General features: G+C 45.0%; 1 protein-coding gene across 6 annotated transcripts in view; it reads left to right on the forward strand.

Moving 5' to 3' along the window:
* Positions 1-24,796, forward strand: part of ZMAT4 (zinc finger matrin-type 4) — a 93,728-nt gene that overhangs the window by 52,240 nt on the left and 16,692 nt on the right. For all 6 annotated transcript variants that reach the window (XR_014319075.1, XR_014319076.1, XR_014319077.1 and 3 more), the window contains exons 3-5: positions 5,744-5,833; positions 11,807-11,963; positions 17,503-17,730. Coding sequence is in view for 2 of the 6 variants with exons in the window: in XM_082779488.1 (XP_082635614.1) it covers positions 5,744-5,833; positions 11,807-11,963; positions 17,503-17,730 (475 nt within the window). In the remaining 4 variants the exon portion in view is untranslated. The remainder of the gene's footprint in view (positions 1-5,743; positions 5,834-11,806; positions 11,964-17,502; positions 17,731-24,796) is intronic.

Here is a 24,796-nt window from a genome sequence, read left to right on the forward strand (position 1 = left end):
TTCACCTGCATCAGAAATGCTGGAGAAGCAATGAGGGACTCTCAGCGTGTCTGGGGGAGAAGTGGAGTTGGCGGCAGTCACGGGTACTCGGGGTGGATGAGGGAACAGTGCCGAGCCATGCCACCTCATGCTCTGTGAGCAGCAGCTGGGAGCAGGCAGTGATTGTTCTCTCTGCAGGGCATGCTGCGGTGTGCAGGACCAGAGATACTTTGGCTACAGTTTAAATCAGTATAGGAGATGGTGAAGTTAAAGATGAAATGGTGGTTCCTGAGACAGAAAATTCATGCCTTACCGTTCTGCTGGCCTGCAGCTATCTATCATGCAGGAGCCTGCAGAGCTGAGCATAGGTCCTGGTTGAATGGGCAGTTGTAGGATGGCAGGGCAGGGGTTTCCAGCTATGGAATAAATCCTGTAAGCAAGCGAGCATCACACAGCCCTGGAGCCTGTGCTGTCCCTGCTGCACCGGGCATGGTGCGACCCCCCTGGTTTGCCTGTGGGTTGGAGACTGCACCAAGGGAAGAAACCCAAGGGCAGCATTTTCTCTGCCATTGAACAAGATCAGCCCAGGAGCCCTTCTCTAAGACTCTGAGGCTCCTCCTAGGTTTGGCGCCCAGGTAAGCCGGGAGGTGGTCCTGGTGCTGGTTCTGAGCTCCTCAGGAAATGCGCTGTGGCGCTGGGTGCTGATCCAGGGCCACCCTCAAAGGAGCCTCGAGTGGGTGGCTCTTTTCTCTTGTTAAGGTGGCTGTAGCAACAACAATGTTGATTTTAATTAAACTTGCCAGGCTTGGGCTGGACACTTCGACCTTGCGTGATTGCAGAGCTGAGCAGAGCGGAAGACAAAGCAGCCCCTTTAATCCCTTACAAGTCACCGGCTTTGGGTGCAGCAGGTCACAGCTATTTGTTTTACTTGGAGCATCTGAAGTCTTTTTTTTTTTTTTTCCTTTTTGTTTCATTTTTTAAGTTGCAGAATAAAGAGTTAGGAGATGCTGCTGGGGCTGTGAAATGGTCCCCATGGCATGTAGCAGGGACTGCTCCTGGTGCACATCGGAGCCCCTTCTCTGGACTAAACAGGCAGGGAGGGAATGATCATGGATGTAGAAAAAATGGAAGGGGCCAGTGGTTGCTTCCACTTTGTTTGGGTGAGTAGATCAGCAGTTAATTACCTTTATGTGTGAGCAAATTAATGTCTAAACTGGAAATGTGTCTACCCGTTGCTTTAAAGAAGCCAGCTTCCTAGCAGTGTAAATCCAGTTGTATGTAATTGGGAATTACGGACACGTATCTGTGTGCCCAGGAAGTAACAAGTGTGAGGAGACACATTTTAAAAAATTAACTCACAGAGGAAAAGGGGAAGTGGATAGAAATGACCATAAATTATAAATGAGGCTTTGCAAAAATTACAAAGAGAGAAAAAGGACATTGGCACCCAGCAGCGTCTGGAATAACAGACGGAGTTTGTCTCTGCAGCGAACAACGGGGATCTTGACAATAGTGTTTGCTCATTGTGTGGGTAGGAGAGGCAAAAAAAGGAAGGCGTTTTCTGAAAATACTTCTGTCCTCTATTTTAGAAAAGCAGAGGATGTTGTTATATCACAGAATGAGGGAGAAATTGGTTCCGTTCCAGTAGGAATTGGAAAGTTTGTTAAACGATTATGAAATCTAGGATGTTGCTTTTTTGAATCAGCAAGTCCAGTCATTTGCAAACCAGTGCTTGGAAGGAGCTGGCCACGCACCCAGCATCATCACCGCTGGCCTTGGTCAGGCCTTGGGAAGAGCAGGGAGCTCCTGGGAGGTGATGGGGGGCAGAGCCCCTCCAGGGCGGGCTGCACGGCATGGTCTCAGGCAGACAGTGTGACTGGCCTTCTGCATGAGGTGTGGGGAACTGGGTCTAGCCAAAATAACTTTCTGTCTTTTGATGAGATTACAAGTAGGGCACATATAGATAATAAAGTTGATGTAATCATATGACTGCATGTTTTGTGGCAATTTAATTAAGAAACTGCCAGCATACAAAAAGGATCGACACGGTACACACTAAAAGGATTAAAATCCAACCAACGGTCTTCTGGAAAAGAATTTATTGCAAGCTAAGTGAAGCCACAGCCATTAGCATTGCCATTACAGTTCCTTTTCCCATTTCCTGCACAGTCTCTGCCTGTGCCTGACGCACTGCGTGTCCCCGGCAAAAGGAGGTCTGGTGGCTTTGGCTCGAGAGCAGGGCATGGAGGAGGGGGGGAGCAAGAAAGGAAAGGCAGGCTGACTGAAAACATGATGCTGCGAGCGGAAGAGTGAAAAAGCAGATGATAAACAGAACTGTGGAGAATAGAGAAATCGGATCAGAAGCAATCACAGCGTGAGGAAAGCAGCAGAGCAGTTGGTTTGAAGCTGGTGAGGTGGCTGGGGTAAGGGAAGAAGTCCCTTGCAAGATGGTGAAATATTTCAGACTGTCAGGTCAGCTTAAATCAGCAGTGCAAAGTGGGAACAGACCCTTGGGCTGCCACAGGCTGCTGGGCTGGGGCTGCTGGCAGCCTCCTGCACCCTCTGCCAGGCTGCAGGAAGGAGGCATCACTGCCGGTGCTGTCCAGCCCAGTGAACCCCCAGCTAATGCCTCTTCAAGAGACTCCTGGCCCTGTAGAGGGAGAGGTGCCTCGGTCCTTCCCAAGGACATTGCTGTTGCTGGTAAACGTACAAAAAAAAGCTGCTAAATTACTGCAGCAGCGAGCAAATCCTCCATAAGCCAGTGCTTTCACTTCTCATCCCTTGCTGTCCTAGCTCCAGAGGCAGAAATCATCTGCTCTGTCCGAAAACAGCCTCGCCTGCAGCTCACAGGGTCCTGCCAGCTGCTGTCCTTCCCACAGAGCCCTGATTGTCTGCTCTCGCCTCCCTGCTGCACGCTCTGGACAGAACTGTGCTGCAAAACTTGATTTATGCAAAATCAAATCGCATTTCATAGTGCAACTCAGCTCTGCTTTGTTCTTTTCTGTGCTAGGGTTGCATTGCTGGGATGCTGCTGCCTCAGCCATAGTCCTTGGTATTAGAATAGGTTTGATATAGATAGAAATGATCTGTTTACTTTTATTGATGAGCCTTCTAACAATAGCATGAACTTACAATGCAGAAGCCTGCAGTTGCTATGTGAAAACTGCCTTTCTGAGCTCCCCCCCCCCCACATCACACAGAGAGGGTTGTTTTTAAAGCATGTATGTAGTATTAAGCTAGACTTCTTCCCTGCTATAGGAGTTGTTTCCAGACACTAGAGACAGAATTCAAGTGAAAGTGCCTTTGGCATAACACTTTGTAAAGCTACAAAGGAAATATTCACAGGCACAGAAACACTGTCTTAGTGCACCCTAGAATAAGTTGTGGCGGCTATTGATGAGCAGGCAGATACCTTCAAAGGCGGTGTTCTTGTTCCAGACCACAGATTTACAGCTGTGACAAAAATTTGTCTTTTTTAAGTCTCATGGGTGCTGTGAGGGGGATCAAAACAGGAGCTGCGTGAGCCCTGATCCCATTTATGCTGGTTTTGTGGTTCCTGTGTGCGGCTGTTCCTCTGCCCCCTGTTCCTCAGGTACTTCCACTTGGATGGCAAGTGAGCAGCGCCCAGCTCAGCCCGTGCCACAAGCTGTCCTGCCAGAAGTGGCCATGGAGCATTGCGGAGCATCGCTGTCACTGCCAGCATTCACCTTCTCCGCGTATCACTGCTGCAGTGGGTTTTGGTGGCTTTGTGGAGAGAAGATAACCAGCAGGGCTGTTTGCAAGCAGCACACCAAGAACAATCATTTCACTCTTGCTGTGGTGTTAGGATGATAAATACACATGTAAATGTAGGAAAGACCAGAGATAAAATGGTTTGACAAATAGGCTGTGCTACCTCTGCTTCCTTCAAGGGAATGAGGTACTCACTACTTACTTGCAAAAGCTGGGGGTGATGTTAAGCTCTGCTTTTATAACCATAGGATAATAAGGCCGCATAGGGACCATGTAGTTCAACATTATGCCAAACATAAGTTATTCCTTTTCCTTAGCATTCATAAGTCCAAACAAATGCGTAAATAAAGTAAGAGGTGTTTTACAAAAAGCTGAAGCTTTGTTGCCTTTTACTGCTGCCATTCAGACATCATGTATTGCACAGGTGAGTGCCACAGAAAAGAACAATAGGAATGATTAGTGTTAAAATCTTTTCATATTTAAAAGACTTAAAAAAAAACCACACCCAAACCAAAAGATGGAAAAACTTTGTAACCTATACATTCTATAGGGGAGCTGCATACAAGAAGACATCAAGAAATGCAGGATTAGCCCAAACCTGACAAGAAAACATTGAGGCAGGATCAGTACCAGATAGTGAGGCTGATGTTCCACAACTGTTGTTTGCCTTTCAAACATTTATGTTGTCATTTCTTAATTATGCCATTGCTATCTGGACTGCTAATCACTGGTAGCTGAAGCTTTTGGGGTTTCCTGTGCTAAGCTCTGATAGCAGCAAGTTCAAAGAGAGCTTGAGTTCTGTCAGGGAAAATTGCATTTTCTAAATGGATACAGGAAGTGAAATTAGGGAAAGATATTTGCCATTATTTATCTTGACTGATTTGCTCCATTAAAAAAAAATATTGCATAGTCACATTTATGCATACAAATTTAGCTCCGTGCAAATTTAGCTCCACGTTCACGCCACAGGAAAAAGAATGTTCCAGTACATGCTAATGATAATTTAATATTTTAAAATTGCAAATCTGTGATCTGAAATTGTAATATTATGGTGCCATTGTTCCATAAGGCAATCAAAAATGGAGATTCTGAGAAAACATTTGCATAATAATAGCTGCCGTGCATGTCTGGGCTCTGGATGCACCTATTTAGTAGTTACAGGCTATTTTCCCCTCCCATCTACTGGAAGGCGAGAGCTCCGACTGCGAGGTAGTGTTTTTGAAGGTGCGTGTCTGTGCTCCTGCTGCAGCAGCTTTTACATCTTGCTTTGCAGGCTGACAGCTCTGGGGATGGCTCTGCCTCTTGGTGTGACCAGGGCAATGCTCCTGCCGGCACGCTCTGGCTGCATCCAATGCGGTGCTGGTGCTGGAGGGCGATGCGGAGCCAGCCCCAGCTGCTTCTAAGGAAAGCAGGAGAATTCATATAATGCACAATTATCTGATAATTTACCCATGGGAGAAATTTCTTTCAAACCTTTGGCAGGTATCAGTTGGCTTATTTCCTAGAGAGTGAGGTTTTATTCCCTTTATGTATTTTATTCTTCTGGAAGTGTAGAAACTGTGTGTTTCTGTCTGTGTGTATGCATCTAATCCCTTATGATTCCATCCTGTCTCTCCTGAAGCTTAATAACCCTGATCTTTTCAGTCTCTCCTGGTGTGGAAATGGTCCGATAACAAACACTGCTCTTCTCTTACCTCTTTATTTCCTCTGTGCCTTTGGGGAGCTGTAGGCAGCAGGACTTCGCATGGAGTGGGGTGAAGGTGGACCATTTCTCCTGCTAATAGCAGGTGCCCTAACCTCCCTACAGCTCAGTTCGGCTCGGGGGAGAGCTCTGTAAAAGCTCCTGGAAACCCACACAGGATGCAGGTGTTTCTCACCTGTGTCTTTTCCCCCTTTTCTCCTCCCACCTTGTATACACATCTCAAAGGGATGTGAAGTCTTACTGCAGTTTGGTTTTGTATGCAGTGCAGTAGAGCATCTTGCTTTTTTTGTAACTTCATTTCTTGCTTTTTCTTTTTCTTTCTTTTTCCAGAGTCGGAAACATGCCAGCAAAGTTCGCCTCTATTATATGCTTCATCCCATAGATGGAGGCTGTCCAGCTAAAAAGCTCCGATCAGAAAATGTGGGTATAATTTGAGTCCCTGTTTACTCAACTGCTTTGTGAATCATTGACTCTGTGCATTTTTTTTTCTGTAACAGCTACAGATAATCAAGTACCCAGAGGTAACATTTAGATTAGCTGAAATGCTAAGTAACTGGAAATAATTTTCAATAAACTGTACAAGAAATATTATGCACGTCAGCAACAGTAATTGCATTTTTAGTTATTTGAATGCTCTTTTGCTGCAGATATCCAGCATTTATTTAGTTTAACGAAGACCAAACTACCTGTAATGGCCTGGTTTTTGATGGTGAGCGACTGTGCAAAAGTCAGAAAGGGTAAATTGCTGCAGGGAGGCTTATGGCTGAGTGTTTGGGAGGGTGGAGGCTGCTCCTCGGTGGCTCTGGCCGAGGCTTTAGAGCTGCTGTGCTTGAAGCCAGCAGCTTCTCGTATGCAACTGCAAAACTTACTGTTTGGCCAGCACTTTGGGTGCAGTGCAGTGTATTTTAGGCCTTAAGGTGAAGACTGTGCCTTGGACCCTGTGCCCCCCGCTTGGACTCAGCTCCTGGTGTCCCTGCTGTCCCTGTGCCATGATGCAGCTGGAAACCACAGCATGACCAGAAAGGTCACCTGAGACTAAAGTGACCTCCACAGGTCTCCTCTGACCTGATTTTTTCTATGGGTCAATGGAAACGGAATGCTGCGGCTGAAAGACTCCTCGTGGAGGCTTTGCAATCTGTCTGCAGTTCAAAAAAATGCGATTGGTTCTTCAGCTGCATTCAGATAAACAAACAGGCGTGAGGCAATCAGACCAGCTCCCAGCCATTTGTCAGGCAATAAAGGCAGACTACATTTATGAGTGAACGATTCTCAGTGAATTATTCAGTCAGCTCTTTCCCGTGTTCCCAGGCCCGTGTGAGAGCTGCTGATGAGATTCCAGCAGATAGTATCCAAGCCATTTCAGATCTATGCGACTGTGACTGTGGCTTAATGCTATCAATATTTAGCGAGATATCTTCTAATTAAAGGAGGAAGCCTGTGAGTGTTGCCAAAGGGATCTGAAAGCTCCTTCACACAGTAATTAAAATTTTAGTAGAACTTTTATGTTGCACACAGGGTAATTGCAGATGCAATCTACCCCATAACAACAGAATCTCACACTATTTTTATCGAATTATTAATTACAGGATGTTAAAGATAGAGTGGACATGCACATATAGACTTGAAACATAATTCTTTAATGAGCTCCATTACGTCAAACAAGAAACCCCAGGCCTGCACGTGCACCTTAGCACATGGATATGGTGGACAGAGAGAACCAAACAGACCTTAAATCAAAGCTGAATGAATTCCCATTTCTTTTATGAAAGGGCACAGTGAGGACTAAGGTAATTCTATGTTTTCTTGTGTTTGATTGTGCCAAGGGCAGCCCTTAATGGGGCATGAATTGAATAAGTCCTTATGAAACAGGTGAATGATATGCTATGCAAGACCTACATTCTGAAATTATTTATATTATAAAAATGTAGCAGGGAAAATCTGCCAACATTTACAGTGCAGTATTTGCAAAGTAGCCCTATTGCTGATCAGCTATTATCCAAGCTTTTAGCGTTTAAATAGAACAGAAATATTTAGGACATCTCTGAGGCAGCATGATAACATCATTACTGTGTACAGAATGCAGCTGTATTGCCAAATTCAGATATCTAGCAACATTAGTCAAGCCATGACATACTGACTTAAATGAATATTAGAAATAATCCTCGCAAACCAATTAAATTTCCGCAACTAAAAAGGGAGTATTAGCCTTCTTTCATCAAAAACTGCACTGTTACATGACTGTATGCCATTTCTTTAGTATCCCTTTGGCCACAAAACAAAAATACTTTGTCTTTCTCCACATGACAATAGGAAAGAAAAGTTTCTGCAGTTGTAGATACTTGATGAAATAGTTTGAGAGACAGCATTTTCTACCTGGCCTCTCACTGGTGTGAAGGGTTGCATATGCTATTATTTGAGGAGTATAAAAACATTCTGCATTCCTAAAACACCCATTATCCTTGCAAAGTAAGAAGACCTAGACATACAATTAGTTTTGCACTGGGTGACATCCTAATTGTTGGGCTATTCATTACTATTTTAATTTTTTTTTTCTGTGTGGAGAAGGGACAAATCTCATGTCTTTGGTGTACTGAGTGGTGGTTGACATTTCATTTTAAATTTCCATTTAGTGTTTCAACTGAAAGCAATCTGAGAAAGTCACAGCTTGTGTCAAGGCCACTCTGAAATTAGGAGTCATATCCTCAAGTCTCAGAATTAGTTTTAGTCAGGGTGTTCTCACTTGAAAAAAAAAACAACAAAGTAGGGCTCCACTTATAATCAGGGCAAACATGATGAAAATTTTTGATCTGCTAGGAAATGAACTCTTTGGGCTGGGAGAAAAGCCTTCCAATTCTTTCTCACCCTATTTGTACTGTAAGATGGTGGAGTTGCTTTAACTATCATCTTCCTTCTGGCACACGTGCTTGTGTTGTAAAAAGCATCCCTCACTTCATCTAGGATTGGCTTTTTTCAGTGAATGTATAGGCCTTAAGATGCTCCTTAAAGCCTGTTTTGGATTTAGATTGCCATGAATTGGTACTTGCTGTTTGCTTGTACCACAAGAAGAGCAGGCTCCAAAAGAGCAGGCAAGTGGTCTAAACCTCACACAGAGCATTGTGGAAATAGCACTTTAACAGCAGCACCTTCTTCATGCACAGAAAATTAACTCAAATTTAAAAGACACTTTGCAGTGCCTGGAGTGGTATGTTTTATATTGCTGTATTTCAAGGGTTTGTATAATCTTTTCTTCTTAATAAAAACTAGGAAATGAAGACAGCAGATTTGCATCTACGGATTAAAAATCCACATTTTTTCTTGAGGATTGCTTAAGCAACATCCAGTAAAGGACTGCAACTGCCTGGCCCTGTATGAGGATTATGCCTTTTAGTGGCTTGTTAACAGGCATCTGAATAACTGAAGTTAATTCTGGTGGATGTACAAGATTTGCTTTGAAATTTATAACATTACAAAGAGAAGCCCTATGAATTAGGCTGGCCTGCGCTGCTGCAGAGCGGGGGGAAAGAGGAGCAATGTCAGCGCTGGGAAACAGATACTTGATCTCCGAGGCTGTTCATGTTGTGCTGTGCTTCAGCTGATGCAAGGTCATTAGCCCTGTCACCGGTACATCTTTGCAAAGGTTAGAGAGAAGGGATTGCCTGGAGAAAATTGCAAAAACAAACAGTAGAAAAAAATCCTTGCATGTTGGCTCAGCTTGTGTAACACGGGGCTAGAGTTGCTGGTCTGGGTTTTATGGAAGCTAAATTCAGATGTTTTCAGCTTTAGGTTGAGCAGGGCAAGGTGAGCAGTGGGAATGAGCCCAAGGGTGCTGAGGGGGGCTCCTGCCCTGGTTCAGGCTGGCTGGGCTGCTGGCAGCGCTGGTCCCTGTGCGATCTGGCCAACAAGCGACGTTGTTTTACTGGTTGGCTGCACAATCCTATCAACGCGGTGTCATTCAACAGGTGACAAAAGACACCGGGGTCAGGTTCCCCCAGCCCATCTGCTTACAGGTAAAACAGCTGCTGACATAGCACCAAGGCATAATTACCCTTCAGGGCTGGGTCCAGCCTCTGGGCAGCATAGCGCAGAGGCCAAGGAAGGTGATACTGTGACAAATGCTGCAAGTGTGGGTACCTAAGGTCTCTCCAAACATCTCAAAACTGCTAATGAAGAACAGCATTCAGGGTGTGAAAGATGGCTGGCTGTTAGAGCAAGGGTCTGTTTGTGTTTTAGGCAGAGCCTGGCTCTCAGACTCACCAGGAAATGAGGGCCACTGCTCGTCAGGTGAATGCCAGGCTGGTGGTGAAATCCCCACCCAGGCTTTGAGATGCTCACCCAGAAACATCAGTGAGCTTAGATAAGATAGGTAGTGATTTAGGATAAATGTGTAGTGGTTCGGTTTAATTGTGAACTTGGGGGGTCTGAGGGTCATTTGACCGTTTTTTTCTTTTTTTAGAAGCAGTCTAGCTATGAAAGTAGGTTGGGAAGAAAAAAACATCACTGAAGAGCAGAGCAAGCAGAGGAAGGGACCCTAGTGCGTAAACACTGAAGTGTATCAGGTTTTCAAACGAGCTCTGTTGGAGTCTCTTTATATGTTACCACCGCTGATGATCAATAGAGTCTGGGAATTTTTCCTCGGCTCTTAACTTTCAAGTGATTTCTCTTTGAAGACATAAAATATGTTGAGAGAATCCTATTTAAAAGAAGTGCAAATTACACCCAGAACAGTACTTATCGCCTCTTGAGATTTCTCCCTAAGGTTTAAGTTGATTTATAGTTAATAACAACAACAAAAAAGCAATGAAAATCAGTCCTCCTTCTAATTGTTCTTATTTCTTGGGAGAAGACAGCCTTAAACAGTGGGTTGGGTGCCCCTACACAATCAGTTCACTGTTCTAGTGCCTGTATCCTGCTCCCCAGCTGCTGGGGGGCTCAGGGGCCCTTCTGGTGCGTGACTCGGGGTCACTGCATGTGGTGCTGCTTTGCGTGGGGTTTGTGTAGGGCAGGAGCTTGTGTGCCTGGCGCTCTGGGGCACTGTCCATGTGAGCTGAGGACATGTCTGGAGGTGCCAGCTGCACACTGGTCGGGATGTGCTGGTGGTGGCAGCGCTACTGGGGCTCTGGCGGTGCTGCGTGTGACCTGGGGAGAAGTCTGGGCTAGAACTGTCTCACACATGTGCATGGGGGAGTTAAAAAGCTGGGACCTTCATTCTCTGTCCAAATAGAAGGATGAAATTTGACAAAGGGGAATTGCATTTTTGAGTGTGGTTTTGCTGTGTGGCCAACACTGGGCTAAACAGGGTGCCCCAGTAAACGCCTGAGCTGTCTTCTATCTTTGCACATGGATGAATTGCAAAACTCATTTGCAACTAGTTGTGAAGATTGCAGCCTCTAAAGCAGACTGTTTTCTGTTTTGACAATATACCAGCAGTTGGAAGAATATTTGTTTAAATAAAAAAAAAAATAAAAAATAAAGAATAACAGAGTACATGACTGCCTCCAGATGGCTTGTCCCTGGAGGCAGTCTTGCATGGCATGGGGCCTCTTGCCCGGTGAATGAACCAGGATGCTAACTGCATGCATACAGCAGGTCATTTCCCAGCTTTGTAAAGATCTTGCTCTTCACAGAGCAGTATTTTCAAAAGTGATTGTTTAGAAACTGTGCTAGGCAACCAACCTGCCATACTGCGATCTTCTGAAAAGAGAGGCCATGCATATATGGTCCTAAATGCAATCCTTATTTCCCTTATGGATGGATTGAATAATTAATTGTGACTAATGGTGCAAATGTGCCTCTTTCCCCTGCTTAATAGTTGTTTGTACGGTTACCCTTGTATCTGTGGATACTGTTTGTTCGCAAACATTTGCTGGCAGCAGAGTTAATGATATTTTGCTGACAGCCTTCAGCTGCAACTGCTTCTTCTCACAGGGTGTGCTAAGAGCGATAGGTCTCAGCTCAACTACATGGCTGGCCAGAGGCATGCTGGCTCTTATTCGTTCAAGAATAACATTAGTGAGTGACGGAGACAATATTCTCATTAAATCGGGGTTTATTTGTAAAAATAAAAATGCAGTTACTGGTGACTGTGAAGGACGAGCCCTACCTACATCACTGTGGCTGAGAGAACCTCTTGCTGGGACTGAAATACAGTCACGCTCTTGAAGTTTTAAAACTTCTGCTCATCTGTTAGCTGACATCCAGGAGCTTGCAAAGGGACACAGCCTTCTTGCTGAGATGCTTCATTGTGCGGATACCCACGGAGTCTGGGGGAGAAATGGAGCAGGAGACCCTAGGAAATCACATCCTCAACATAACCTGGAGTTCTCCCCTGCTTCCGCTTGGCTGCCTGGTGGGCTGATGCACCTGTTTTTTGTGTTTTTTTTTGTCTCCATCCAGGGCAGTGATGGTGACACAGTGGATAAGAACAAATGCTGCACACTATGTAACATGTCCTTTACCTCAGCAGTGGTGGCTGAATCGCATTACCAAGGGAAAATCCATGCCAAAAGGTTAAAACTGTTGCTAGGTGAGCCACCAGCACTGAAGGCCGCAGGTAAGTGTGAGGCGGTGGGGCCGGAGCGGGCTGGGGCAGCACATGGGCACCTTGCTTGCGCCCCTCTTGTAACGACCTTTAAGAATTGCTGATGCTCGTTATTGTCTGCTTTGTTCACGTAGATTAGTGGCTTATCAGCCAGCGCTGGCCTTTCTGTGAGAGCCCTGTATCTGGCTCCATGTTCCTGAAATGTTTTGCTCAGTGGAAGACAGTATCTCCGCTGGGCACAAATAGCAGAGCCTCGCTTTAATTATCAGAAGTTATTTGACAGCTCAGCTAATACACTTAATAAACCTTTCCTGTTACTGTACAGAGCAGAATCCTGTTTGCTTTTACCTCAGAGGGAAACGTAGTCTTTAAAAATGTTTTGGATCAATTGTCTTTTGATTTTTGCCCAGACAGGTGTTCACGCTTTCCTCCACAGTGATTCCAATAATGTGAGCCTATTAACTTTCACATTTATAACGTCAAATGTTCGAATCAGATAATTTAACCATCTTATTGTTTGCTTAGCCATAAAGTCCCTGCAAAACACTAATATACTGTAAAACAAAACTTCCTCTGGGGCTGTCAGGGCAGAGGACACTTGAACAATGTATTCCTCATGCTAAACAGGCAGCACCGTTGTGCTGTAGCCCTGCAGACAGAAGTCTGTATTTCACTGTTAGTATCAGTGGTGCTTCTTTTAGAACAATATAAATTTTGCTGGGCACTTTATATCCTGCCTAACAAGACGTGCATAAATCTTAGAAATGACTAAATAAGTTTTTTTTGTCTGCCTGTGTGTTTTTGTTGTTGTTTTTAACTTCACAGACTGATGATGCTGATGCATATCATTTGTCCTCTATCAGTATTGGCTTGGGAAATGCTATTGCCTTTCCCTGAGGGTATACAGGGACTTGCATTAGATTATGGCTTGCTTGTTTTAGCTAAGGAGGACGTTCTCAGAAGGCTTGTTAAGAGAAGGTGTGGCAGCATCCCTGCTGAGGTTGCTGAAATGCACCTGAGAACTTCGCTGGTCCTTTGGGCACGTGGCTGTGGAACCCATGGGAGCCAGCACAGTGGGATAGGCACCTCTGTAAATGAAGTCAGAGATGTGCATGGACAGGCAGTGTGCAGATAAGACAAATTGTACAGTCTGCTGTACTACAGACCTCTGAAGCACCACGGTGCTGGCTTAACGGAGGGTCTCTGTGTCCTGGCAGTGACCAGCTGTGCTATGCTGCTGGTAGGTACAGGGGCTGCAGGGCTGTGTCAAGGCATGACGTTCAAAGAGTTGCAGCTTTGCATTATGTTTTTATCTAATTTTTTAATCATCTGGATCAGCCTCACAGAGGCAATAAGTGATCTGCACCACATGCTCTGTGAGTAATGGGCTCTTCAGCTGCAGTAATCACTAGGAAAGAATAACTTCAGGACTCATCAAGTCCCCCAGATACTTGATCTGATGAAGCTGAGCCGCAGGAATATGTTAATAGGCACCTTCTTGCTCTCCAGCAGTTCTCAGAAATGTGCTCTTTGGACATAGCATTTCTCTGGGCTTCCTATAGCATTCCTCAGCATTCCGCCACTTGGAATGGCATCCTGCTCCCTCCTGGCTGGCGCAGCTCGGGAGGCCGCAGTCTCAGACAGCTCCAGAGGCTGTGCACGAGCTGAGGGCTGGCTGTGCTGAATTCAGTACAGACTCAGTACTGAGGGATACCAGCACTTTTCCTCCCCAGTGCCATGGAAGGCCCCTTCAGAGGTTCTTCTACATCATCATTAAAGCTGTGATTGCCAGACAGCCTGGGAACATTTGGCAGCAGCTCTGACACTATTATTTCTTAACTTGCGTTTGCTATCAAACAAAAGTGAGAAAGACTCTACACAAATATTTGAACACTCATAATCTTGTCATTCATTCATTCAAAAAAAAAAAAAAAAAGCTTAAAATATTCTGAAAGTTTCCCAAGTGCTTTTATTATGGCTGAGATTAAACATATACAGTTAATCTAATGAAGTACTTTGGTGGTATTAGGCGAGTAAAAATGGGTAACAGTCTTCAGGTTGCAATATGTGATTTGCAGCCTTGCACAAAAATGTATTCTCTATAACCCTAAGTTGTTGTGAAACTCTGAACTGACCATTTGCTTAATTAGGGCATCTGTTTGTAAAGGGAGAAATGAATTTGTGAAATTCTTTGCACAACCACCTTTCTAGAAGTCATTTCATTCACACAGACATGCAGATGCTTTTGTGGAGCATAGTGACAAAATGAGTTTGGGGGGAAAAAATGAAGACTAATGAATGCAATTGAAGCTGGGAGTCCAGTACCAGGGAGTCCAGAAGCACTTTCTGATTCCCTTACGCTGGAGTTTTGTACACGCTGGCTTTGGGAAAGGTTGCAGACCTGTTCTGCAGACACATGCTGCACGCACTGATGACTGCAGTCAGCCTCTGAACAAACCCCTGTTTAATATTCTGTGTTTTCTGTCTCACCAGTCCCATAGAAAATTAGATTTATTCACAGCCTCTTTACGGGGCTACACCTTCCCTGTCTATTTTATCATCCTAATGAAATACAGATCTCCAACTTCTCCAGTGGTGCTTTCAGAAAAGGGAGGGGTGCCTTAGCGGTAAGGTTTTTCACAATAGGAAAGTGATCTCTCATCGCTACAGCAAAATATTGGTGATGATTTTCCGTTGCTTCTGCTGTACAAGGTTGTAGCCCTCAGAGGCTTTATGTCACCACTATTTCTGATGAATTTCTCCAATCATTTCCAACATCTTCTATCAGATTGCATCCAGTCACCAGGCTGAGTTATAAAGAACTGCGGGGGAAAAATAGCTGCTACCTTCATTTATCCAGGTGTAGGTGCCTGCAGTGCCCCTTTGTTGTGGCTCAGTTGCTTTCTCCTTCTCGTGCTCCATTCCTGGAGAGTGGCAAGGATGACAAGTTGGGTGCCATTTAAGTACAGCTATGAATAAAAAGCTTTGCATGCAAGAAATAAGTCAAACATTAGTTCATTGCCAGAGTGCTAAATTGTTTCTAACTTTGTGTTTTGCTTCATGCAGCAAAGTAAGACTTTCTCACTTCCCTCCCACAGCAAACAGGAATGTAAGGCAGACTGTCGTGAGCTGTTTAGCATTTTGAAGTACTTGAAATAGTCAAACTTGCAGCTTTTATGTTTGTGTTAGGACAGAGCAACGTTTTTAACATTTGACGTCTTGTGAGTGTTTATTATTAATTTTCATGTTGCTGCTCAGGGAATGATGATGTTTCCTGTTCTGTAGTAGCTATGTGCTGAATAACAAAATGATAAATCCACGTTTGTGGGGAAGTCAACTTTCATCTGTTTCTCTTCAGGAGGGTTTGGAAGACACGCGATGTTTTCATTAGTTGTCAGACTGGGTTCAGCACGCCTTAGGACTGCCTGTAGTTGTAAACTGCCCCTGAGGAACATGGCTTTACGAGAAAATGCTTTGTGTTGTGAGAGCTGAGAGGAAAGCCCTGCCGTGCCAGAGCACGCAGGTGAGGCAGGCACTGGGTCCATGCAAGCCTCGGGGATACCAGCACAATCCCCGCAGCAGCAGCGTGTCCTGCGGACACCCTCCCTCCTTCTCTGCTATCGGGTGAGCACCAACAGCATCGGGACAGGCCTGGATGCATGGCCACGGTACCGGCTGTCCAGCTGGCGGCCGAGCAGCATGGCATGCTGCTGTCATATTTCCTTAGCGAGTGGGAGACGTAACTCCTGCGGACACCACCAGCTCTGCAGAGCGAAGAGCTTCCTCTCTGGTCCCCGTGGTTCCCCTCTGGCGGCAGCTAACGTAAAGAGGGATAAAGCTGAGTAAAGGATCCCTTAGATTTGGCTTTGTAGCCTGGGGCGCCTGGCAAGTGGCACGTCGAATACATCACAGAGCTCCCGGGCTGCCGCAGTAGCTGTCTGTTCGGGCAGTGCCAGAAGCCTGCACATCTCTGGTTGTGGCCTCTCCTGTGGCCAAGGACAGAGGCAGGAGCAGGACAACAGCTCCTGGTGAGGTGCAGACTGTTGCTGGAGCAGGAGCAGGCTGTGTGTTGCTGCCCTGTGTGAAATAAATCCACACACAATGAGGAGGCAGTTGGCCAGACAGCAAAACGAGTAGAATAAACATCTTCAGCAGGAGTCAATTAGGCGGTCACTTTATTAACTAATGCCCAAAAGAGCTCATTTTGCTAGCGCTGTGCAGAGCGTGGGTCACATCAGCAGAAGTGAGAAAATTCTTCTTCAGGTGTTTCTCCAAAGGAGATGTGGACGGGAGGATGACAGTGCCTCACAACCAGCAATAATCCGGGCAGAGAGCACCTGATACCTTGGCAGGTGTCATCAAAACAATAGAGGCTTATAAAGCCCTGGAAATGGATAAGGTTGTAAGTAACATGATAAGTAAGATATGTTTTCCTTCAGGAAGGTTAATAGACGTGCAATCCCGAGTAGGTCAACAGAAGACTTGCAGCAACGTGAACTCTCTGGAGCTGTGGAGACAAGTGCAGTGGGCTCAGGTCATAATTATGTGTCTAAATAGGGTTTGTTGTGCTCCTTGTTGCTGTTCCTGGCACCAGGCACTGAGGCGGTTCCGTTGCTTGCCATCCTGTGCTCTGCTGGGGCTCAGCTGGAGCAGCAAGGGGCCTTCCCATCACAGGCGAGCCTCGAGCTCCTGCCTGCAGCCTTAAAAGTTGCCTGTCTTTGTAGCACAGAGAGAGTGCAGTCTGTTAATTATTTAGATAGCAGAGATTTCATCTGGAAAAAAAATAGTCACATAAAATGGAATTTTTGAATGAGGTGTGATAATTAAGTACTAGTTGTGTGTTTTTGTATTCCAATGCTATCTAAATTTTATTCTACTTGAAGCTGTTTTCCCATGGTTTTGTACAAAAATACTGTACAAAGCAGGAAACTTACGGCAAACAAGGTGCAGCTCCATTATGTGAGGACCTGTCACTGTTTTTTCTTTTGAAGGTATTTGGATCACATTTGTTATCCCAGACAGCCTTGTGGTGAATCTGAGGGGAAATGGGACTAAATTAAGGTCATGGATTGCTACATTTGTCACTTCATAATATGAAAACCTTTGAATGAGGGGTCTGAATATAGAGTATCTTTTTCCATCTCTTACACTAAAATTATTACGATTTTCCTTGTTCTTTCCAATACCAAATACAATGAAAAATAAGAATCCTGAGATATTATACATCCGTTTCTCTATCTTGAGAAGCTGATGGCTTGGCATGTTTTGTTTATTCTCCACTGGCAATTTTTCCTGGAAGTAGCAACTTAAGGAGGAGAAATTCAGTAGATTCAGTCACAACAATGAGATGTGTAATGGCAATTTTTAAATTTTATTTTATGTTATTTATTTATTTTATGAGAAATGATAGATTTCCAAGCAATGCCATCTGGAATATCTGGTGGGACACTGTAACCACTGCTGATTATTCCCGGCATCTAGTGCAGGATCTGCTTCAGGGTCTGGGTCTATCACCTGTGGAAAGCTAACCCCCGAGTGTTCCCTTCTGCAGAAACCGCCCTGAGCTCCCTCAAGCAGCCGCACACGGACCGTCCCCCCGTGGTGTCCTCGCCGCACCAGCGCAGGGACTCGGACCGGTACTGCCAGCTGTGTGCCGCCTGGTTCAACAACCCCATGATGGCACAGCAGCACTACGATGGCAAGAAGCACAAGAAGAACGCGGCCAGAGCCGACCTGCTGGAGCAGCTGGGGAAGACCCTGGACCTTGGCGAGCTGAGAGGTGAGGGCAAGGGGAGAGCAGGGGGGTGCTGCTGCCTTCCGAGTCTGATGCTGCTGTGAGATGGCGCTCTGCGGTTCAGCAGCATTATTTAGAAGTTGTTTTCTAAGCTTTTATTTTGCCTCTTCCTAAAGTAGTCTCATCTGTTAGTACATCCATCCTTGAGCAAGTGTTGGATGATCCCTCTGAGCCTAGAGGAAAGGAGGGCAGAGCGCTCAGCCTGACTGGGAGCCCAGGAGCGGGGCTGCTCCACTGCTGCAGGCAGAGCCCGACCCTGCTGCAGGGAGAGAGAGCACATGGTGTCTAATGTGACTTAATCAGTGTGTGTGAAACTCTGCAGCACCCTGGGCCCAAGAGAAGTATTGATTGTTTGCTTTCAGTGTGTTAAACATAAATTTGCTGTTTTCCTGCTGAAGGGAGAGTATCTCTCTGGGCTGGTCCAGGCAGTGAGCGAGCCGAGCCCTCCTCAGCTGCCTTGCCTGCTGCTGGTGTATCATGTTGGTGGCAGGCAGATGCTGGTCATTAGCTCACTTAAAGTTGTGTGTGGTTATGGAGATGTGCTAATTTAAACCACCTGAGGATGTGGCCTCACACTGAACTCTGAACAAAGCTCCTTTTTAATATAGAGATATAATTACTGGAGAATAGGTAAGGACCTCCATTTGAAAGAGCGTTCTCTGTGGTCTCCAGATATAATCCTGCATGTACACAGTATGTCTGACTGAAATGTGCTGAGCAAAAAGTACAGGTTTGATTTTCAAAACCATACGGGAGAGCATTAACATTTTAAGATACCTTCTTTTTCCTTGCTAAATGAAATAACTTTCCTTTAAATACTAATTACTGTGCAGTATGTTGTGTATTTCTTGATCTCCAGTAAGCCTTGTAATGGTTATCCAGATCCTTCGTGTGCTACCCGGTGTGACTCACAGTGCCGTAAATGATTCATGTGGCTGAGTCACTGCCCACTGCTGAAAATACACAGGGAAATAAAACCTGGGGCAGTAACATGGAAGTGCTTAGTACTGCGAACTCTGCCAAGCTCAAGAGTGGCTGAAGATGTCACTAACTGTAAATAAATCAACGGCAAAGTGCTTTATTCATTTAGCTCCTGCTTAGGAGGGTTGAAGTCGGAGGGCTGTGCGTCCTGCCAGCACCAGCAGGACCGTGTGGGGTGTGAGCACCCACAGCATGGGCAGAGGTGAGCTCTAGGTGCTGCGAGCTGCACGGCCAGGCCAAGGAAAACGGGGCAGGCTGCTGCTGGTGTACAAAACCAAACCAAACCAACCAAAAAACAAAACAAAACAAAGCAAAAACAACAACAACAACAACAACAAAAACACAGAATGAAATCTCCTGGATGTCCAAGGAAATAGTTTACTTTGGCAGATAGTGTCAAGTATTACTTCAAGAAAAAGGTTCAGAGTTACCCAATGGCAACCTGTCCTGTGCGGGCAACTGAGACCTCGTCTGACCATTGATTTCAGTGTCCTGCAGTTTGGTGTCTGCAGGACGTGGTTGGTGTCACGGCCATGTGTTCTCTGTTCCCTCTGCTTGTTTTGCAACCTCACTGTTCACTAGAATGCAGACTCATTTCTTTTCCATGCTGTCCCTGGCTTTCCCAACACAAGTTAAATATTAATTGTATTTTGACTACTGTGGGAGACGTTTGATGCGTTGTGTAAGCCTGGAAAGAGCAGTGTCAGTTGAAGTACAACATTTCAGCAGCCTTTGATGCTTTGATAATGGCTATAATAAAATATTTATTGATAAATATGAATGTGTATTTGGAGAAATAAGAATAGAGTTATATTTTTGGACAAGTGATATTTATGGGAAACAAAAACATTGATTCTTCTTGCCAAGTGCTCATCCTGCAATTTTGAAATCTTACTTCTTTTCAGAAATGAGAAAGGGGAGGGGGGAGCAAAAAATGCCTCAATAACAGCACCATTTCACTAGCGTGTTCCAAGGTAAAGCTACGATGCATGTGAGCACTCGGTCACATAGTCTGAATGCTTTGGCCAAGCAGTGGGTGCTGTTCAGGGTGATGAAGAATGATGATTTTGTGTGAGATCTAGGTAGTGGGGTTGCATTAAAATTAAATGCCATTACAGTGGCACTGCAGAGTGGAGAGCAGAGGGAGCTGCACCACTTCAGCTCCTTTCAGGGTGCTGTGCCTTGGGTCTCATCTTTCTGCTGGCTCTCTGTGGTGCCTGCCAGTGAAATTTGGATTTTACAGAGCGAAGGAGACAGATTAAGGGCCTGCCTGTAGATGGGATGCTGTAAACCATGTGAACATGAGTCGTCTTCCCAGAGCACTTGGTAACTGGTGAATAAGAAAGGCACCAGTCCCTAGAGCCCAAACCAGTGCCTGTCAAGGGGATTGCACCATGAATCCCTAGAATAAAATATAGCAACCTCTGCAGTAAAGCAGAATGGGAATGGTTGCACCGGGTTGTTGTCACCTACAGCCTTTGTATTCTCCATACAAAGTTAAATTGTCAGAGGTGCAGACTCTATCTTGAAAAATCAGGCAAAGAGCTGAGTTTAATTTTCCTTCATGGCTCGTAATTTCCTTGTATGCCTTATAAATACTTTTTGTACTGTGCTGTCGCTTTTGGTTAGTAAGAAGCAATTTAACAAGTACTCCCCTGGAATGTGTTTTAATGCATTTTATGCAGAATGACATTAATGACTTTACTTTTTAATATTTTATTTAATGGATATAAGAGTGCATTCAATTTTACATGCTTGTCATGATTCAGGGGAGAGAATGCTGGTATGTCATGAGGATGCAAAAGTAAATGTGAATATAGACAGAACACAGAATTTACTAACAAGCTACTCTGGCTGGGACCACCTTGGCACTGCAGACTACCTTCTGTACTGATATTCAACTCCAGCACACTTTGTTCAGGCTTTGGCTGGGTGCATTTTATGATGCTAGTTTCAACTGAGTTGGCAACCTTGGTAAGCTCGAGTGAGATCAATACTCTTAATTTTGGGAGTGATCGTTGCTTTTAGTTTCATCCTGCAGTTTATCCAAGGCTATTTTTATTATTCTGTGTCTAATTTCAATGGAGGCCATTTCACACCTGAGGCTTCAGCTCCACAAATCCTTCTCATGGCTCACGATTTTGGCTGGCTGGTCGGGCAACCCCTTGTTTGCAACTGCGAGATGCTCTGACGTGCTGTGGAAAGAAATCGGTGTCCCCAGTTCAGAACTCTAGTCACTGGTGGTGTTTCCACCTACACAAGTAATTAAGATTCAGTAAGGCTGTTGTTAGTGTCTGCCATTAAATTAGCCGCTGAGCATTAGAACCTTATTACCTTAATTTAAAGTGTTGCCAGGTTCTTAGGCTACAGTCCTGGTCTCTGCCTTGCTGGGGTCACGGCATTGTCCAAAGGCTGCAAGAGGTGCCGAGGCACCTCCCGTCCCTGCTGCAGTGCCTCTTCCATCCCTTGCCCTGTGGCATGAGTGTATCTGGTCCCTGCCTCCTAGAGCCCAGTGCAACGTGCATGGGCTGCCAGCGGTGGTCAGAGCGTGGCTGTAAAACCATTGCTGCTGCATCTTCAGTGCATTCAGTAAGGAGAGCATCCAAAAACGTATTTGCAGTGTGATTTTTTGCCATGCCACATCACAACACACAACGGTGTAGGTGACTGCTTAAATACCTCTGCCCTATAGCTTACTCCCTATTCTCAAGTACTCACCTGGATATTTTTAAAGATGTTTAGCTTTATGTTGGGCCAAATTCCTAGGTGAGAGATGTTCAAGGTGTTTGACCAAAGTGGGGCTGTTTTGTCTAGCCAGGGTCTGATGTTCAAAAAAGATAAATGTGATTTTATGAGAGCCTGCAAGATATAGCTGGGGAATGGTTAGTGTATACCCTATACGGTTAATTATGGTAAGCATAAACCGATCACATTTGATAATGTTGTACATTACTTATTCTAAACGGAGTATTTGAACAATTTCTTTGAAGAAATAATACTGTGGCAATTCAAAGAGACGGATATATGGTGTATTAAAACTGTTCTTAAAGAGCTCAGCAGCCCATGGTAAGAATCCCACAACTCTGGTATTTTAAGCTGAGCCCTTCAATTAAGGTTGAAACGCTCTGTTCAGATCTTCATGGAAGTGAATCAGTGCAAAGCAGAAACCTGACCACAGAGACTCTGAAATTCACAATTCCTTTTATTTCTAGGAGAACAGGACAGAAATTACTTTAGCATCAATGGTTTACTGTAATGCCAATGTATGTTTAATGTCAGTGATGTTAATACTGCCTGTGATGCCAAGGGAATTACCGGGATGTTAAAATACAAAAGAGGGGAGGAGAGAAGAAACCACTCTCTTACATTCAGGGTATTAAGGGAGACAACAGAATCAGGGGATTGGAAACACTTAGGCCTGCATTTAAATGCTTAATTTATGTCAAGTCTTGCCCTACATAACAGCAGTAAGAACACTTAGATTGCCATCTCCCTTTTTCAAGGATATCCAGGAGGGAAACAGGCATTTAATGTACACTCAGCCGCACTCTGTCTTTTCAGTAAAAACATGTTAGATGAGGCACAGAAGTGACTGTTTCTGTAATTCTGCTTTGAAACCACTGTACTCTTTTCCCAAGGTGAAAGAATAATGGAGTTAAACGGTATGTACACGGCAGAGATAAGAGAGCCTTATCCTTTCCCGGGCACTCTGGCACTCTGAGTTGTACTGACCCTTGGCGCCTTGTTGCCAAGTTTGCTCCGTTTATAGAAACCAGAAATTGCTCTTGTTTTTCTGCCCTTCATTCTGGCACAGCACGTGGAGCTGGGTGGGCACGGAGCCCGTCCTTGCTGTACGGTCCCTGCATGATGCTGGCACCGCGTGGATGCTCTCGCCCCAGCCGTCCCCAAGCCCCTGCTGCAGCACCCACTGGCTCCAGACCCCACGGGTCCCACCGGGGCACAAGAGCAGCCTGTGGGAGTTGGGTGCTGTGAAAGGCAAGGAGATGCCACTGCTGTTGGATTTCCTAAAAGAGGCTTCTGATCCCTCCTGCAAAAAATAAATGTTGAACCCAGATAGTGGTCTGCCTCTCCCCATTTACGGACAGAGAAATAATAATAATAATAATAATAATAATAATAATAATAATAATAATAATAATAGAGAAACAAATTGAATCTGCTAGGCCCAAAGGCCCTTGCAGCTGTGGAGAAACTTTCTCGACAATATTGTGTTCTTATGTGACTGCACAAGTCATTAATGAATGGTTTGGGTGAAAACCTGTCTAGAAAGGCAAAATCGGAACATTAGTGTGTAAATAATTACTTGATCTGTGATTTCCGAAGCAGGCTAATGTCCTTTCCAGAGGGAGGGGGGAGTGTAGCAGGGCACTAGGAATAAATTTCTTCAGAAGTGGACCAAATTGAGCATCTTTCCAGGAAATACACACTGACGCGAACCAAAAATACTATTGGTCATTTTGACCAGCCACTGGGCAGCAAGCTGTCTTGGGAAAAGGCCTTTTTCCTCTGTCTCTAATTCTGATTGTTGCCTGTCTGCTGGGTTACTATTTTTAGATTTTCAGTTTTTCAGAGAAGGCAAAGTGGGAAGGATGGTATCAGAAGAAAAGCAATAATAACTCTCCCAGTCTGAGTCCCGGTTAACAGGAAAAAAAAAATACAACTTTGGTAGCAATGTAAAAGCTATTACAATTTTTAAATGAGCAATTTTTATTGTATGCATAAATCATCTCCCATCTCTTGCTTTTTTTTTTCTGCTGTTACACAACAGTTAGACACGGTTTGTATGTAACTTGGGAATATCTCCAAAGAAAGGTGGCTCATCTCTTGTTATCATGCTCTTGTTTGTGTTGTGACTGCCCTGATAACCCTGCAGGGTCTCGTGGTCATGTTCTGTGCATGCACACTCTTGAGGTGAATAAATGTCTTGTCTGCAGTGAATGTCTCGGACTCTTGAGATGTGATCATAGGCAATAGACGGAGCACAGGTGAATTTTTGTTGATTCTTCATCTTGGATGTGTTCCAGTGAATGTGCAGAGACTGTTTTTGTGACTTTGCTCATAAATCGTTTTGCAGCTTCTGTCTGAGATGTGCGTGAATCTGCTTAATTGTCTGGGTCTTTTTTGCCCTGCAGTCTGTGCCCAGACACAGTGCAGTGAATTAGCAGAGAAATGCTGCCTACTCTGAGTACATTTTCTGTCCACGAAATTGAGTGCTCCTCTTCGAGCTTAAGCATCTTTCCCATGGGGCCAGTGGCCCAGTGTGGGAATGCAGCTTCCACCCTTTTGTGCCCCCCCCCCCCCCCCCCCCCCCCTTATTCCTGGAGGTGTCCATGTGCTTTGATTCAGTGCTGCTGACACCAGTTGTGTCGTTGTGTCCTCTTTGCTGGCAGCAGATAAAGCTTGCATGCATGTTACTGGTGCATTTCAGTGGAGACCAGCACTTCCCTGGGCTGCCTGCTCTTGCATTAATTCGTATTAGCTTTCTGCAACTTACATTACAATAAAATGAAATGTGAGGTATTTGCTTGGAAAATGACTTGTAGCTGTGGCCATACTAAAAAAAAAAAAAAAAAAAAAAAAAAAGGAAAACAGCAGGCGCAGCGAAGAGATTTGTTGGATGTTAAAAATGAAAAACAAGCAAAACCCCAACACAAAACAAATGAAAACAACCCCAAAAGTTCCTAATAACATTTCCACTGTGAGTGCACTGCAATGTTAGTTCAGTGGTGCTCAGCTGGCCAGCAGTGAGAGTAACGCCTTTATGAATAGTTGTTTGCATCCATGGAGGGCTAAAATTAGTAAAGCAAAGGCTGCTCTGTGGTCGGGGTGCAGACAGGTATTGCAGCCAACAGTAAATCTGTCAGGCAAACGAGCTCCTGGCTGCCAGCTTTTGGATGGCCCCCAGGCAACCCGTGCCAGGTTTGCAGCTCAACCTTCAGACACAGGCTGCTGGGTGCCTGGATTTTGGACATCAGCTGATGTGCTCAGCAAATCCAGCCTCTCATTTCAGTGGATACATGTGAGTTGATCCTTTTTTTGGGGAAAAAAA

This window comes from Aythya marila, assembly GCF_965140915.1.
Source record: "Aythya marila genome assembly, chromosome: 26".
NCBI lineage: Eukaryota > Metazoa > Chordata > Aves > Anseriformes > Anatidae > Aythya > Aythya marila.